The sequence below is a fragment of the Phacochoerus africanus genome, chromosome 11 (assembly GCF_016906955.1).
Source record: "Phacochoerus africanus isolate WHEZ1 chromosome 11, ROS_Pafr_v1, whole genome shotgun sequence".
NCBI lineage: Eukaryota > Metazoa > Chordata > Mammalia > Artiodactyla > Suidae > Phacochoerus > Phacochoerus africanus.
Window position 1 is genome coordinate 130,295,664 of NC_062554.1, and position 16,917 is coordinate 130,312,580.

Genomic DNA, 16,917 nt, shown 5'->3' on the forward strand with positions numbered 1-16,917 from the left:
TGACAGGAATAGAATACTTTCATTGCCATTCCAGACATAGTTTATAATAACCCATGGTGATTTAATTAACTTAATTTCATTTACTTTGAGCCTCTAAAAAATATTAGTCTCTCTAAAACAAATGGATATGCTGTGAGATGCTTCATTTTAGATTATAATTTCATTTTTCACATTGTATGTCTTAGTACCAAAGTAAACTACACATCCTTTTGCTCTAGAAAAGGTTAGATTGTGAGCCCAACTCAAAATTCTTTGAAGAATGATGAACAGACTGACAGGCCAAATGGTTCAGCAAACATTTGAGGATGAGAGAAGTGTTGTTTGGTGGTGCAAGCAAACTCCCAACCATTCTTATGAAGTGGTCTCTATGGTAGTCCAAACAACAGTCAATGCCTACAACCGCAAGACTTAGTAATAATGTAAAATTTTATCTGCTGTTAACTCAAAGCCAGTATATGAGGACAGAGGCAATGAATAGTATGATAGATATTAATTTCACGAAGAGTTGGCAGAGAGCTATATAACTTGAGAAGGAAATATGTCCCATAAGCAGGTATAATCTGCCTTTGAAATGATACTTATTTTTTGGTAGCAAAAGAAAACGTGAACCTAATAGCCACCAATAAAACTGTCTGTATATTGCAAACATACCGAAGGGCTTTAGAGGACTAAATGGGTGAGTTGCCTTTTTATCTAGATAATAAATTAAGTACCACAAGTTAAAAAAAAGACAAAACACATACCTTTTTACTTGGGAAAAGAAATTAAATCCCAGAATTTATTAGTATATAGCAAAATACAGAATAATTTGACTTAAATATTTGAGTATTTCAATATCTGAGGCAACAACTTTATAAAGATAAAAATATCTTCCCTAGGATTTTTTAAATTCCTGAATACAAACCATTTGAAATCAGTAAAATGGAAATATATCATTTTCCTCCTAGATATTTTTAATGATAAAACCCAGAACAAAATATAAAATCTATCAATATTCAGTATTTATATTTTCAAACTTCCACTTACCTTTCATTATCTATGGAATTTAAATGATTTTTTTTTTTGGTCTTTTGTCTTTTTTGTTGTTGTTGTTGTTGTTGCTATTTCTTGGGCTGCTCCCGCGGCATATGGAGGTTCCCAGGCTAGGGGTTGAATCGGAGCTGTAGCCACCGGCCTACGCCAGAGCCACAGCAATGTGGGATCCGAGCCGCGTCTGCAACCTACACCACAGCTCACGGCAACGCCAGATCGTTAACCCACTGAGCAAGGGCAGGGACCGAACCCGCAACCTCATGGTTCCTAGTCGGATTCATTAACCACTGCACCACGACCGGAACTCCTATCTATGGAATTTAGGAAGCCAATTTCATTTTGATTCATGGTCTCTCTAGAGCTAATCTTTTTAAAAATGTTAAGGTTTTTCTTTTTCTTTTTAAAAAGATAAAAACCAACCAAAATGTCTTAAATTCTTTTAACTAGTCTTCTAGTACAATGTATAAAAGAAAATTCAACTAGTGTATTAGGGCCAAATTTAACTTTCTTAAACATTCTGCTCTTCCCCCAGAACATAGATTAGGGAAGGGAAGGAAATTAAGGCAACTAACTATATATAGGTTATACTTGGTACAACTTTCTGTAACCCTGGTAACACAAGCTTAAATGGTGTAGACAGTGACTAATTACTCCAAATGAATTTTTGTATTTTGATAGTATGCACCAAAATACAAAAATCACGTCTTAAATAAATTTCTACAGTTTGATGAAGAATATAGCTAAATAATTAATAAACAGTATCCTAAACCACCTTACTTCAATAAAGTTGACAGTAATTCTTTTTCCACATCAGATATTTCAAATGTTTGTTTACATCATTTAAGTTCTTAAAAGTCCTAAGTTTTTATTAAAATTCAGTGTTATAGAATCTACACATGAAGTTCCTGTCATGGCTTAGTGGGTTAAGAACCTGTCTAGTATCCATAAGGATGAAGGTTTGATCCCTGGCCTAGCTCAGTGGGTTAAAGGATCTGGCATTGCCGTGAACTGCAGTGTGTCACAGACATGGCTCAGATCTGGTGTTGCTGTAGCTATGGTGTAAACCAGCAGCTGCAGCTTCGATTCCACCCCTGGGTCTGGGAACTTCCATACGCTGCAGGTTTGGCTCTATTAAAAAAACCAAAAACAAAAACCCCCAAAACAAAACTACACATATGATATCAAAATATCCTAAATAAGAATGTTTTTTTTCTAACATCCAACTCTCTTATCCACTGCTGAAATGTGGAGAGGCCCATCGTTTATCAATGGTCTTTTCTTCCTCCTTTAGATGTTCTTTTTCCATACCTATTCAGCTGCATGATATTAATTACCTACCAATCTACATAATCTTGAGCTTACATCTTTCTCCTAAACTCAAGATCTGTACTATCCAATATGGCAGCCACCAGCCACTGTGACTACTGAATTCCCAAGCTATTAAAGCAATGGCAGCATCACTAGAATGGACGGATGATCTTTCGAATGGACTATTTTTAAAAACATTCTTGTGAATGTTATACACAAGAATGTTATAATAATTATAAAATGTATAATTATTATACACTTTATAATTATTATACATTTATTAAAAATTAGTTTTATTAAATCATAATTATACCTCAAACCTTGAATGTATATAAACCTGAGGAACTTAAGTCTAGAGGCTTACCATTTTTACTATATCAGAATACGCTGATTCAACAATTACACCACGATTAGTTGAAACATACTCAACCAGTTCATTCAATGTTGCTCTTTTAATTTCTTTGCTCTTCAAGTCTGAAACAGAGTCCATGAAATCAAACAGTATGCAACACTGCTGCAACTTCTGACAGAAAAGTTCTTGTTGTTCATTTGAAGTGGCATCTATAAATAAAAATAAAGAGAAACTTAGAAAACGATCTACTCAAGAATTACCTTTATATGTTTATTCATTTTGTGGAAGATATTCACATACATAAAGTAAAACTTCTCCCAAAAATCTAGTGAAAATTTACTCATCTAATCCCATTATTCATGCCATAAATGAATTTCTACCTTCTTCCTCTTTCACTATCCACAATTAATCACTGAACATTATTGATTCTGTTTCTTTAACTTATCTGGAATCTATCCTTTTGGCGTCATTCCCACTGCCACTTCAATCCTTCACCATTCATCATCTACACTACAGCAATGATATCCTACCTGTTCCTCTAGCCTGAGCCCATAAACACTGAGATTCCTGATTTATCTTCTAAACGACTCAAAAGCTAAAATCTTGTTAAAATGAGAATCATTCTGAACATATAGAATACTTTTCAATGAGACTCCAAAAATTACAGAATGAAGTTCAAACTCCTCAGGATTGTATACAAAACAAAGCTGCCTATTGCCAAGAGCCATCTCTCAATACTATCATGTATTTTCACTTTGGTTAAACCTCACTCTGAGCAATTTTCTAAAGAGTTTACACTGTTGCCTCTGCCTGGAATGCCCTCTTCCCATGTTCCCTCCAGGGAACTCTCCCCATTTATTAAGTTTTGGCATAAGCATATTCCACTCTCAGAAACTCTCTCTACGGCACTGAAGCTAAACTGGTTGGTTATTTCACATTTAACTAAATGTATCTTAGGTGCTATCTCTACTGAGTATTTACTATACTATACGGCAGTTATATTTTATGTGTATTACATGCCTAGATTATAAGGTCCCCAAAGACAGAAAACAAGTGTTCTCTCTCTCTCCCCAACTCTCTCATTATCTAGCACAGTACCTGCTACATATTTAATAAATGTTTATTGTTTTACCTTCCTGCAAAAATATGGACACATTTGATTCTAACAAACATATTAAGTCTTTTTGCTTTGAACATTCAAAAAATAACAGAACTTCACATCTGAACCTTCAAATCTATAAACAAGGACCTTTCACTTAGCTCAATTATTTAAGTTTCTTGAACTACTGAGATTAAATTTTTAAAAATCTTGTATTTCAATACTGATATTGAGCTTATAATATATAAAGGAATTCCTTCATTCAAAACCAATGCTACTTTATTCAAAGACAAGAGGTAGAAATCTTCATAAAGATGATAACCTAACCAAGGATGCCTATGCTTTTTAAATTTTTCTGGGGCAGAAAGCCAAGTGAATTACTTTGCAACTATAATCAAGTTGCTGTCCTTAAAAAAGCTGAGTTAGGGTAATGCTAAAATGTACCAGGGTCAGATACCCCAAATGCACTCACACAAACTAAGAAAACAAACAGCATATCTTTTTTGTTCTTTTCCTTTCTTTTTAGGGCCACTCCCATGGCACATGGAAGTTCCTGGGCCTGGGGTTGAATTGGAGCTGCAGCTGCCAGCCTATACAACAGCCACAGCAATGCTGGATCTGAGCCACATCAGCAACCTATGCCACAGCTTGTGGCAACACCAGATCCTTAACACACTGAGTAACGCCAGAGATCGAATGCACATCCTCACAGAGACTATGTCAGGTCCTTAATGTGCTAAGCCACAATGAGAACTCCACAATGACCATTGTTTATCAACAGCCTACCTCAATAGTATATTTAAATGGATTAGACAATGATCATGAAGGTGAGTGCATATATTGCAAAGCAGAATATATATGGAAGGCATTTTTTTTCCTCACATCATAAGCTAGTAGCCTAAAAGACACAAAATTATTTTCAAGACTAGCAAATAGATTCAGGAACATGGTACATATAAAAAGGAAGTTTCTTTTTCTGGGCACCTAACTCTTGCATCTCCCCTGGGAAAAATTAATGTCTTTCATTTCTTCTCCTTTCAGTAATCTACTTCTCAGCCTAAAGATTTCTTTAAACTTGGTTTCTCTTCCAGAATTATATTCCAGCATTACCTAATATCTGGATAGGATAGGTCACATCTGGATTTTCCCAAACATTAGAAATATGTAGAAAGCAGTTAACATTTTAACTCCTCTGACTCTTGAGTTAAAACAGAAATGTCCAATCCTCAATTATGTTTAGGTATTAGGAAAAATTTTTCCTACCCAACCCCTCCTGTAACCACATGTTCTATTGAGCAGTCTACTGTGCTACATAATAAAACAATGCTAACATTAGCACTTTCTTCGTGCCAAATACAACTCTGTTTCATATGTCTATTTTTCACTTTCAAAACTAGTCCTTTGAGATTAGTTTTGAAAGTTAGAGATGCTTTCCTGCCTTCAAGAGCTTAAAAGCAGGTTGAGAAGGCAAGATACAAAACATAAATAAGATTAGGAGTAATAAAAGCAGGAAAGTTAGAGACATTACACTTGTGTTTAGTTCCTTAGCAGCTATGGTAAAACAGCTGTGGAAGAGTTGATTCCGTTGTAAAAGGTTAAATGAGAGAGGAGAGGAAGCTCTGGTCATCTACTATGCGTTGACCTACCTCTAGGTTCAAGACATGCAACTTTTTTTTTTTTTTTGTCTTCACAGGGCTGCACCAGTGGCATATGGAGGTTCCCAGGCAAGGGGGCGAATAGGAGCTGTTGCTGCTGGCCTATACCAGAGCCACAGCAACACCAGGTCCCAGCTGTGTCAGTGACCTACACCATAGCTCACAGCAACGCCGGATCCTTAACCCACTGAGTGAGGCCAGGGATCGAACCCACAACCTCATGGTTCCTAGTTGGGTTCGTTAACCACTGAGCCACTACGGGAATTCTGCAACTTTTTTATATAGGTTGAAAACATCTTTATAATGGTTATCTTAGTAAGAAAAGATGAGATCACTGCATCATAAAAAATTATTAAATAGTTTGCAATTATAGATGTTTATCCCAATTTTTAGGCACCTTTCTGAAATATCAACTTTCAGAATTTTCTCATAAGAAAAAGACAAAAAGCAGAAAATATATAAATGTTGAAAAAAGATCAGATTATGTTTCTGGCTATATTTCATAAATATGAATAACAACCTGTAAGGAAAAGAATGTATAATAATTCTGTTCACTACAACAGAATTATTTTTTTTAAAGTAAAAAGCACTGACGGTATCCACACTGACCTCTTTACACTTGGCCCCCCCATTACAAGCACACTTACAAATGAAGTAGGTCTAACAGTGGTGCTTCAGTCTGGTAATGTCTTACTTTTTTTTTTTAGGGCTGCACTGGCAGCATATGGAGGTTCTCAGGCTAGGGGCCTACACCAGAGCCACAGCAACTTGGGATCCGAGCCGTGTCTGCAACCTACACCACAGCTCACAGCAATGCTGGATCCTTAACCCACTGAGCAAGGCCTGGGATTGAACCTGCAACCTCATGGTTCCTAGTTGCACTGGTTTACACTGCACCACAACGGGAACTCCTTACTTGGCTATTTTTACTGGGCTAATGTTGATTATCCATTTGTCATTCTCAATGTGGATAACAATATCCATTCTCATTCCTATGGTGATAGTTTCTTCACCTAGGATCCTCCCTGTGAGAAATTAACTGATATTTTCCACCAGAATACCACTTAGAGGTTTAAAAATAAAAATACCTCTGGAAACATATAAATTCACAGGAAAATTCAGAATACCCCACAGTCCTACATCATAGAGCAAATGGAATGGTGGATGCTGATGATGTAATTGCTTTGCATCATGCCCCAAGTACAACTCTGTATTTGTGCAGTCACCTTGACATTAATTACAAGAAACCCCCAATTTTTTTTTTTTTTTTTGGTCTTTTTGCCATTTCTTGGGCTGCTCCCACAGCATATGGAGGTTCTCAGGCTAGGGGTCGAATTGGAGCTGTAGCTGCTGGCCTATGCCATAGCCACAGCAACGCCAGATCCCAGGCGTGCCTGTGACCTACACCACAGCTCACGGCAACGCCAGATCCTGAACCCACTGAGCAAGGCCAGGGATCAAACCCACAACCTCATGGTTCCTAGTCGGATTTGTTAACCACTGAGCCACGACGGGAACTCCAAGAGACCCCAAATTTTTGTTAGAACCGTTTAAACGAGGTCTTCTTGAAGAAATGACACTGTACCTATTTCAAATATTAAGTTCTTCCAAAACGTGACAATGAATTGTAAGTAAATTAAGTGCTTAGTACTGAAGATCCTAGTGACTGCCATTTAAATGAAGAGAAAAACCCAGCCCTACACATAAAGTGTTTAGTACATCTTGACCTTCTAAGGACTGATCTGGGAGCAATTCAGACCATTACTTATGATCATAGTATAGCATATTCAACAATTTTAAATGTCTTAAGTCTTTTTTTTTTTTTTTTTTGGCCACACCCAGGCACGTGGAAGTTCCTGGGAGAAGGATCAAACTCACACCACAGTAGTAATCTGAGCCATAGCAGTGACAATGCTGGATCCTTAACCCACTACACCACAAGGGAACTTCCTTAAATGTCTTAAGTCTTTATGTTGCCTCTAAAAAACCTAATCACAACTTAAGAATATAATGTACTAGACCTGAAATACCAATTAAATTCATCTCTTCAATAACAGTAACAGAGCCAAGGATAAGAGTGCCCTTCTAGAAAATATTACTAAATCCCCTATATAAAAAGCTCTTCAAGGAAATTATTAAAGCTACAATAAAGCTGCACAATCAAAGAACTATCTTAAAAAAAAAAAGATATGCCTTACCTTGCAAAACACATAATTTAAATGACTGGAAGATGAATTTTTTTAAAATGCATCTTAACTGCCTTCTATTTTATTACTATGACTGGAATTTGATCCCACTAAAATATTCTCACTGTTGAGATCCTTGCAGGGCATTAGGTAGAGGAAGAATCAAGACAACTCTAGGAAATGAGGCATTTCAGTTTTGGAGAATTATTAACATAACTTTTAAAAGAAAAGCCCTGCTAGGTATTCCCTACTTATCTCTAAATTCTTAAATTTTTTTTTTCAATACCCAATTTGAAGATGTTTTGGCTCACACTTTAAAAAATATTGCTCTAGAGAACTGTTTTTCAAAGTGTGGGTTGCAACCCATTAGTGGGTAGAGGAAGATAATTTCAGTGGGTTAACAACAAGAATTTAAAAATAAATATAGGCGTTCTCATCGTGGTGAAGTGGAAATGAATCTGACTAGGAACTATGAGGTTACAGGTTCAACCCCTGGCTTCACTCAGTGGTTTAAGGATATGGCATTGCTGTGAGCTGTAGTGTAGGTCAAAGATGCGGCTTGGATGTGCTGTGGCTCTGGCGTAGGCCAGCAGCTACAGCTCCTATTCGACCCCTAGCCTGGGAACCTCCATGTGCTGCAGGTGTGGCCCTAAAAGGACAAAAGACAAAATAAAATAAGAATATAAAATATCAGCATGTTGCATATAAAAGTACATTTTATGGAACTTTATATGAGAACTGAGTTGTAACATAAAATGTTTTCATTACAGTTTTCAGTCAAAAAATACTGAAAACCACTGCTCTACACTATGTAAAGTACTGTAAGATTTCACACTACAGTGTGCCCAAGATCACAAAGAATGTCTGCAATGAAACTGGGGTTAGAAACATCTAGAAGGTAAGGAAAACAAGTTTAAGACTTCTGTCTTTGAAATATCAACTGACCTTTAATAGTTATCTTCTAAATCCCTACCCACCTAGAGCTTATAATGCATGTTACTTTAAAATGGCAAGTTAATTTCCTCCCCTTTACTGTAAAAGATCAGACCTGGAAAAGAGAGAGAGAGAGAGAAATCTACAATGTCAAAGAGAATAGAAGAATGGGCCCTTAGGCAAGACTTCAACAAATTTATGGAATAACTCAAAGTATATGAAGTGTTAAGTAACAAAACCAAAAGAGAGGACACCACATCCTAGAATAAACAAACAGAAAGCGGGTTACAGAAGAGGTTCCTACAGCATTCCAGATTAGAAAATCCAGGTAAAACAGAGGATGGGATTAAGGTACGAGCCGAAAGTAGGGGGATTACATAAATCTGGTGTTTTTTGTTTATTTTTGTTTGTTTTTCTGTTTTTTTAAGGGCCATACCCCCAGAAATTGCAACCAGATGTTGGATTTAATAGAAAATGACCTCAAAATAGCCATTATAAATATGTTCAAAGAAATAAAGGAAACCATGATTAAAGAAGCAGAAAAGGAATTCCCATTATGGCTCAGCGGCGACGAATCTGACTAGCATGCATGAGGGCTCAGGTTCGATCCCTGCCCTCTTTAAAAAAAATTAAGGGGAGTTCCCATCGTGGCGCAGTGGTTAACGAATCCGACTAGGAACCATGAGGTTGCGGATTCGGTCCCTGCCCTTGCTCAGTGGGTTAACGATCCGGCGTTGCCGTGAGCTGTGGTGTAGGTTGCAGACGCGGCTCGGATCCCACATTGCTGTGGCTCTGGCGTAGGCCGGTGGCTACAGCTCTGATTGGACCCCTAGCCTGGGAACCTCCATATGCCGCGGGAGCGGCCCAAGAAATAGCAAAAAGACAAAAAAAAAAAAAAAAATTAAGGCAAAATAGGGAGTTCCCATTGTGGCACTGTGGAAACAAATCCAACTAGTATCCATGAGGATGCAGGTTCGATACCTGGCCCTGTTCAGTGAGTTAAGGATCTGGCGTTGCCATGAGCTGTGGTGTAGGTTGCAGACTCGGCTGGGATCTGGCGTTGCTGTGGCTGTGGCATAGGCCGGCAGCTGCAGCTCTGATTAGACCCCTAGCCTGGGAACTTCCATATGCCTTGGGTGCAGCCCCCAAAAAAAGCAAAAAAAGATTTTTTTAATTGTGTAAAATAATATGTATGTAATGTATTGTTAGGTCATTAACATATAGAAAGAATATATTTGCCAATAACAGTACAAAAGAGGTAGGTAGAAACAAAGCTGTACTGAGCTAAAGAAATAACTACTGTGAGTTTCCACTGTGGCTCAACAGTAACAAACCTGACTGGGATCCATGAGGACAGATTGGCCTTGATCAGTGGGCTAAGGATCCAGCATTGCCATGAGCTGTGGTGCAAGGTCACAGATGCAGCTTGGATCTGTCATTGCTGAGGCTGTGGTGCAGGCCGGCAGCTGCAGCTCTGATTCTACCCCTCACCTGAGAACTTCCATATATAGCAGGTGTGGCCCTTCAAAAACAAAAAAGGGGAAAAAAAAGAAATAACTACTCATGGTACAGCAATAATTATAACAATGTATGGTTAGGTTTTTTAACATTAATAAATGTAACTGCATAACAATAATGCCACAAAAAGGAAGAAAAGGAAATAGAGGAATAAAGGAGCAATGGTTCTAATATCTCACTGGAACTAAACTAATATAAATCTGATTGATTCCATTAAGTTAGTATGTATATGGTAAGCCCAAGAGCAATCACTAAAAATAAACTAAAAAAGATACAGTGAAAAAACTATTAAACAAATTTAAATGCTGTGCTGGAAAATATTAAGTAGCTTAGCACTAAAGAAAACAGTAAAGAGAAAATACAGAACAAAAAAGACATGAGATATGTGTAGAACAAAAAATAAAATGGCAGGAATCCCTGCTGTGGCACAGTGGGTTAAGGATCTGCCGTTGCTGCAGCTGTGGCTCCTATTTGACCCCTGGCCTGGGAACTTCCATACGCTGTAGGTGCAGTCAAAATAATAATAATAATAATAATAAAGGCAGACAGAAATCCAACCATATCAGTAATAACATTTAATATGAATGGATTAACAATCCAATCAAAAGGCAGAGATTGTCAGACTGGACTTTTTTTTTTTTTAAAAAAGGCCTAACTATATGCCATCTCCAAAAAATATACTTTAGCTTCAAAGATACAAACAGACTGAAATTAAAAGGATATAAAATGATACATCATGCAAACAACCACAGGAAAGCTGAAGTGGCTATACCAGTATCAGATAAACTTTGAAGCAAACAAAAAAATTTACTAGAGATAGGATCATTTTATTTTAAAATGGTCAATTCATCAGGAAGATGAAATGACTATAAAGATATCTGCACCTACTAATAGTGTCAAAATATATATGAAGCAAAAACTGACAGAAACGAAGATAAAACCAGACAACTCAATAGTAATAGTTGGAGACTTCAATAGCTCACGTTCAATAATGGATAGAACAATGAGGTAGGAGGTCAACAAGAAACAAAAGACTTATTTAACACTATAGAACAACTAGACCTAACAGACTTCTCCAGAAACCACAGAATTTTTATTTACTATAGAACACTCCATCCAAAAATAGCAGAATATATATATATATACACACACACACTCAAGTACACATGAAACATTCTCCAGGAGCAACCATATGCCAGGTCATAAACCTCAAAATATCTAAAAAAAACACAGAAATAATATAAAGTATGTTCTATGACCATAATGGAATAAAATTATAACTCATAAAACAGAAAAAATATGTGGGAAACTCACAAATGAGGAAATACAACAATGTTCTCCTAAATAATTAATGTGTCAAAGAAGAAATCAAAAGGAAAATAATAAAATACTTTGAGACAAATGACAATGAAGACACAAAACAAACAGGATGTAGTTTAAGCAGTATTTAGAGTATTTAGAGGGAAAATTATAGCTATAAATGCTTTTATAAGAATAAAGATCCCAAATCAATAACCTAACTCTTGCAACTGCAAGTGACCAAGAATATCCAAAACAATTATTAAAGCCAATCCTTTGAGGTTAGTTCTGAAAGTTAGAGATGATTTCCTGTCTTCAAGAGATTAAAAGCAAGTTGGGAAGGCAAGATACAAAACAAAAAGAATGAAGTAGAGAGACTCATACTTTCCCATTTCAAAACACACTGCAAAGCAACAGTATTCAAAGACAGTGTGGTACTGATTTAAAATACAAAAAAAAACACACACAGAGATCAATGCAGTACAATTAAGAGTCTAGAAACTCTTAATTGTGCCAACTGATTTTCAACAAGGAAACCAAGATTAAATGGGAAAAGCACAGTCTTTTTAACAAATAGTGCTGGGACAGCTGAACAGCCACGTAAGAATGAATTTGGACACTTACATCACATTCCATGCAAAAATTACCTCAAAATGTGTCAAAGACCTAAATGTGAGAACTAAAACCATCAAATTCTTAAAAGAAATTATCAGGGGAAGTTCCCATTGTGGCCTAGCTATGAAGAATATAGTTAAATAATTAATAAACAGTATACTAACCAACTTTACTCCAATAAAGCTGATGGTAATTTTTTTTTCACATTGGATATTTCAAATGTTTGTTTACATCATTTAACTTCTTAAAGGTTCTGAGTTTTGATTAAAATTCAGTGTTATAGGAGCTCCCACTGAGGCTCAGCGGAAACGAATCCGACTAGGAACCATGAGATTGCGAGCTCGATCCCTGGCCTCGCTCAGTGTGTTAAGGATCCAGCATTGCTGTGAGCTGTGGTGTAGGCCAACAGCTGTAGCTCCGATTAGATCCCTAACCTGGGAACCTCCATATGCTGCGGGTGCAGCCCTAAAAAGCAAAAAAATAAATAAAAAAAAAATTCAGTGTTACAGAATCTACACTGGAGTTCCTGTTGTGTGTGGCTCATCAGGTTAAGAACCTAACTAGTATCCATGAGGAGGTGAGTTCAATCCCTGGCATTGCTTAGTGGGTTAAAAGATCTGCCATTACCATGAGCTACGGTATAGGTTGCAGACAGCTTGGATGTGGCGTTGCTGTGGTTGTGATGTAGGCCAGCAGCTGTAGCTCTGATTTGACCCCTAGCCTGGGAACTTCTGTATGTTGCACCTGTGGCCCTTAAAAAAAAAAAAAAAAAAATGAGGGTAAATCTTCATAACCTTGGATTGGAAAGGATTCTTGGATATGACACCAAGAGCATGAGCAGTAAGAAAAAAAAGATAACTTGGATTTTTTATCACAATCAAAAACATTTGTGCTTCTAAGGACACGGTAAGAAAACGAAAATACAAAGGGGACATATCAATAATAAGATTCTTACAACTCTAATGATTAAAAAAATATACATAACATAAAATGGGCAAAGGATTTAAGAGCCATTTTTCCAAGGAAGATATACCAAACAGCCAAGAGCACATTAAAAGATGCTTGACATCATTAATCATTAGAAAAATACAAATCATAACCACAAAGAGATAAATTCACATCCATGAGGATGGTTATAATAAAAAAAATCAGAATAACAAGTGTTGGTAATTCCCCCTTAAATTCCCTCATTCACTGCTGGTGGGAATTTAAAATGTAGGCACAGTAGAAAACAGTGTAGCAATTCCTGATTAAACACAGAATTAGCATATGATCCAGTGACTCCACTCCTCAGTGTATACCCTAGAGAAATGAAAACATATGTCCACCCAAAAACTTGTATACAAACGTTCACAATAGCATTATTCATAATAAAAGGTGGGAAAAAAACAAACGTTCATCCACTGACAAATGGACAAATGTGGTGCTAAAGCCATTCCATGGAATATTATTTGGTCATAAAAGGAATGAAGTACTGATATGTGCTACATACAACATGGACAAACTTAGAAAACATGCTAAGTGGAAAGAAGTCAGTCACAAAAGACCATATATTATAGCTTCCATTCATGCAAAATGCCTAGAATAGGGATATCTACAGAAACAGAACATTGATTAGTGATTGCTTAAGGTAGGGAGTGAGAGGAATAAAGGGATAGTAAGGGTAAAGTTAAACAGTAATTTATTATTTATAATAATACTAGGTTAGAAATTTTCATGGAACATGTAAGTGAAAATTCAAAAATCACCACCTAAGATTAGTTCATTAATATGGCTACGTAGGGTTAGTTTTAAGAACAGTTCACCGAATTACAACAAAGACAAAATTCAGTATAGTAAGATTATTTGGAGTTTTCCCTCATAATATAGTTTTACTGGTACTGTCTCATTTGAATCTCACCAGAAAATCTAGTCTATATTCATTTCTCTCAAGACTTCAAATGCCAGGAACACTGAAATTTTAAAATACTCATTACCATAAAGTCTTCCTCTTGTCCATTTTCATAAAAGTTGCTGTGATAAACTAAACTTCTTAGGGATAACCAAATTATTTTAAGTTGCTCATTGCTAATTCTCTATTTTATATCAAAGAATAAACTGTGAAGTACTAAGTATCATAATTGGTAACAGAAATAAGTTTTACAGGTATAATTTTCCTTAAAGAAAAAAAGGTAACATATTTCATTTACTGCTGCTCAGATATTTGAAATCTAAAGTAGGCTCTCATATAAGATTCATGCTACAAATTATAGAACAAGCACCGTATCATAGCAACCCAGCAATACCACTACAGTGACACGCTGAGGATGCAATCCAAGATTCTAATTTAAGAAACTGGCACAGAATATAGGACATGTAGCTTTTTCTGGCAATACCTCCAGAACATTAATAACTAAGAGTCTAAAATCAGCTTTTATTTGAAACTTTAGAGGATGAAGCTATTATAAAGTAACAATGGAAACATTTATTAACAAATGATTCACAGCATTGTAACTAAATATGACTTAGAGGGTCTATGATTTCACTGACATTGAAGATGGGAACAATTATAGACAACACATTTTGAGAATTTGAATACATGTATCCTATCAGTTTTGATAATGAATGCTAATATACAAATGTATGCCATTTTACAAAAACCCTTAGAATATGATCTAAAACTTTAAAGAGCATAAATATTTACATACTTTACTCAATTACCACTCAAATGTGAATACATCCACAACTACTACATTACAGAAAGGTTAAAATATACCATTCAATTTTTTTCAAAAAATTAACTTATTTTTTGTATTCAAAACCACTTTAAAGTAGAAAAGAACAAGAAATGAAGATGATCTAGTAGGGCATGTTATATGGATTTCTTGGAATGTAGAACCTTAAGAAGCAGAATATTGAAAAACAGTCTCCTAGGAAAAAATGGAGTATTTGCGTCATCCACTTAATTTATTTTAAATATAAAACCTGCTATCATTAAATAAAACAGGTTTTTAAAACTATTTTTGTTTCATTCGGGACCCTTAGGAGCAAGAAATACCTAATAGACCTTTTTTTTTTTTTTCTTTTTTAGAGCCACACCTGTTCCCAGGCTAGGGGGTAAATCGGAGCTGTAGGTGCTGGCTTTTGCCACAGCCACAGCCACACCAGATCCAAGCCACATTTGTGACCTATACCAGATCCTTTAACCCACTGAGTGAGGCCAGGGATTGAACCCACATCCTCATGGATACTAGTTAAACTCTTAACCTGCTGCGCCACGACAGAACTCCTCTAATAGATCGATGGAGATGAGGTTCCATTCCAGCTAATCCTACCTGCACCAAGAAACCTCCTTATACGGTGTTAAGGAAAAGGACTGCCTACTATGGCAATGTTGTTAAGTGTCTAGGGCAGGGCCTAAGGTTCACCCACTTTCCTTCTCTATCTGACTAGAGATGGGCTTTGGGGTGGTGGTCCAAATCCAAGAAACCTAAAATTATATGTAGAACATTGGATACAGTATCTTCTGAGATAATGGGATTCCTAGAATCAGATTTTCTAAGAGATTCATGTATAACCTCCCTAAAATTAAATACCCGTACCCTCAGAAATTATTTCCTTTTAATATAAGGATGTTATTTACTTAAAACAACATTTTTATAATGTTATCACAAATGTTTATAATCAAGGTTTAAAATGATTTGAACTCAGTATTTCCAAAAATAAAAAGTTTATTCAGAAACAATTCTCAATAGATTTTAATCTTCTCCTTTCAGAAACATGCTATTATATTTTATTAAAGTAAAAGTAATGGGTTAAATAAAGAACAGCATATATTATATGACCTCACTAATGGGAAAATATAAGAAGATGCTCAAAATTTTAGAAGTTTCCTTCAGCTGGGGATTTTCATTTGACTTTGTTGTTGTTGTTTTAACAGTGAGTCTATTAGGTCTTACAAAAATAATAAAGCTATTATACAAGAAATGGGATAGTTAAGAATATGACATTTCTCACTGCATAGTCTTTAAATGAGTTTATTTTAGAAAACCATGAAAACTGAGACTCACTCATGACTCACAGCAAGTATTGTATCCTAAAATAGTCATTCCTATTCCAAGAAGCAGCTACTTTTCCAGATCTTAAAAAAAAAAAAAAGTTCTCAAAATATCAAAATATGTTATATGTAGGATTATCCAGGTGGTCCAAACTAAAAACAGAATTATCAAAATATATGAAGTACCAAAATCAGTGCCTGGGTATCTGGTAGCTAGGTAAAAGATAGGTTATTTTTACCTTTCCTACATGAATAATGGCAATTTTCTATGAAGGAAATATGACTGTGAAAATTAAATGCACCTTAAAGCACTTCATTGTTACACTTGCTACTTTATTTCCACTCTGGATTCAAATTTAGTCTGGTTCATTCACTAGAGGCACAAATGTCTGCAGAAAACTACTAAAAAAAGATGACATATTGTCAATTTGTTTTTTCTGGGGTTTTAGCAGAAGAATAAAATCAGTGAAGTGAAACATGAATAGGTCCAATTGACTCTTATATCCATGTCTCAGTTAACTTGCCCCAATTTATTTTCCCCCCTTGAACTGGGAAATAACTATCAGGAAGACAGCACTATGTCATTGTGGTTACAGTTGTTTTTTTTTAAAGATTAAAACAACAACAACAACTTGTGTGTAAATAGCTTGTGTGGAGGAGAACAAAGAGGCAAAAATAAGTAGACAGAATCTAATCAATTATTGATGGTCCATAACCATTCCATAATTCCTCAAAGCTGTTAATTACAGATCATTATAACTTTAACTGAGGAGAGACTCCCAATTTTAAATCCAGCTCTGACACAAATATGCTGAGCGATTAAAAGTTCATCTTGTTTCTCAGTAGTCATTCATAAAACTAATACTGTAATTTCTTCTTCAGAA

At 35.9% G+C, this 16,917-nt stretch overlaps 1 protein-coding gene across 1 annotated transcript in view; it reads right to left on the reverse strand.

Annotated features, from left to right (window-relative positions):
* The window catches only part of PPP2R5A (protein phosphatase 2 regulatory subunit B'alpha), a 74,947-nt gene that overhangs the window by 40,666 nt on the left and 17,364 nt on the right, over positions 1-16,917 (reverse strand). The window contains exon 2 of the mRNA XM_047754283.1: positions 2,705-2,901. Coding sequence (XP_047610239.1) covers positions 2,705-2,901 — 197 coding nt within the window. The remainder of the gene's footprint in view (positions 1-2,704; positions 2,902-16,917) is intronic.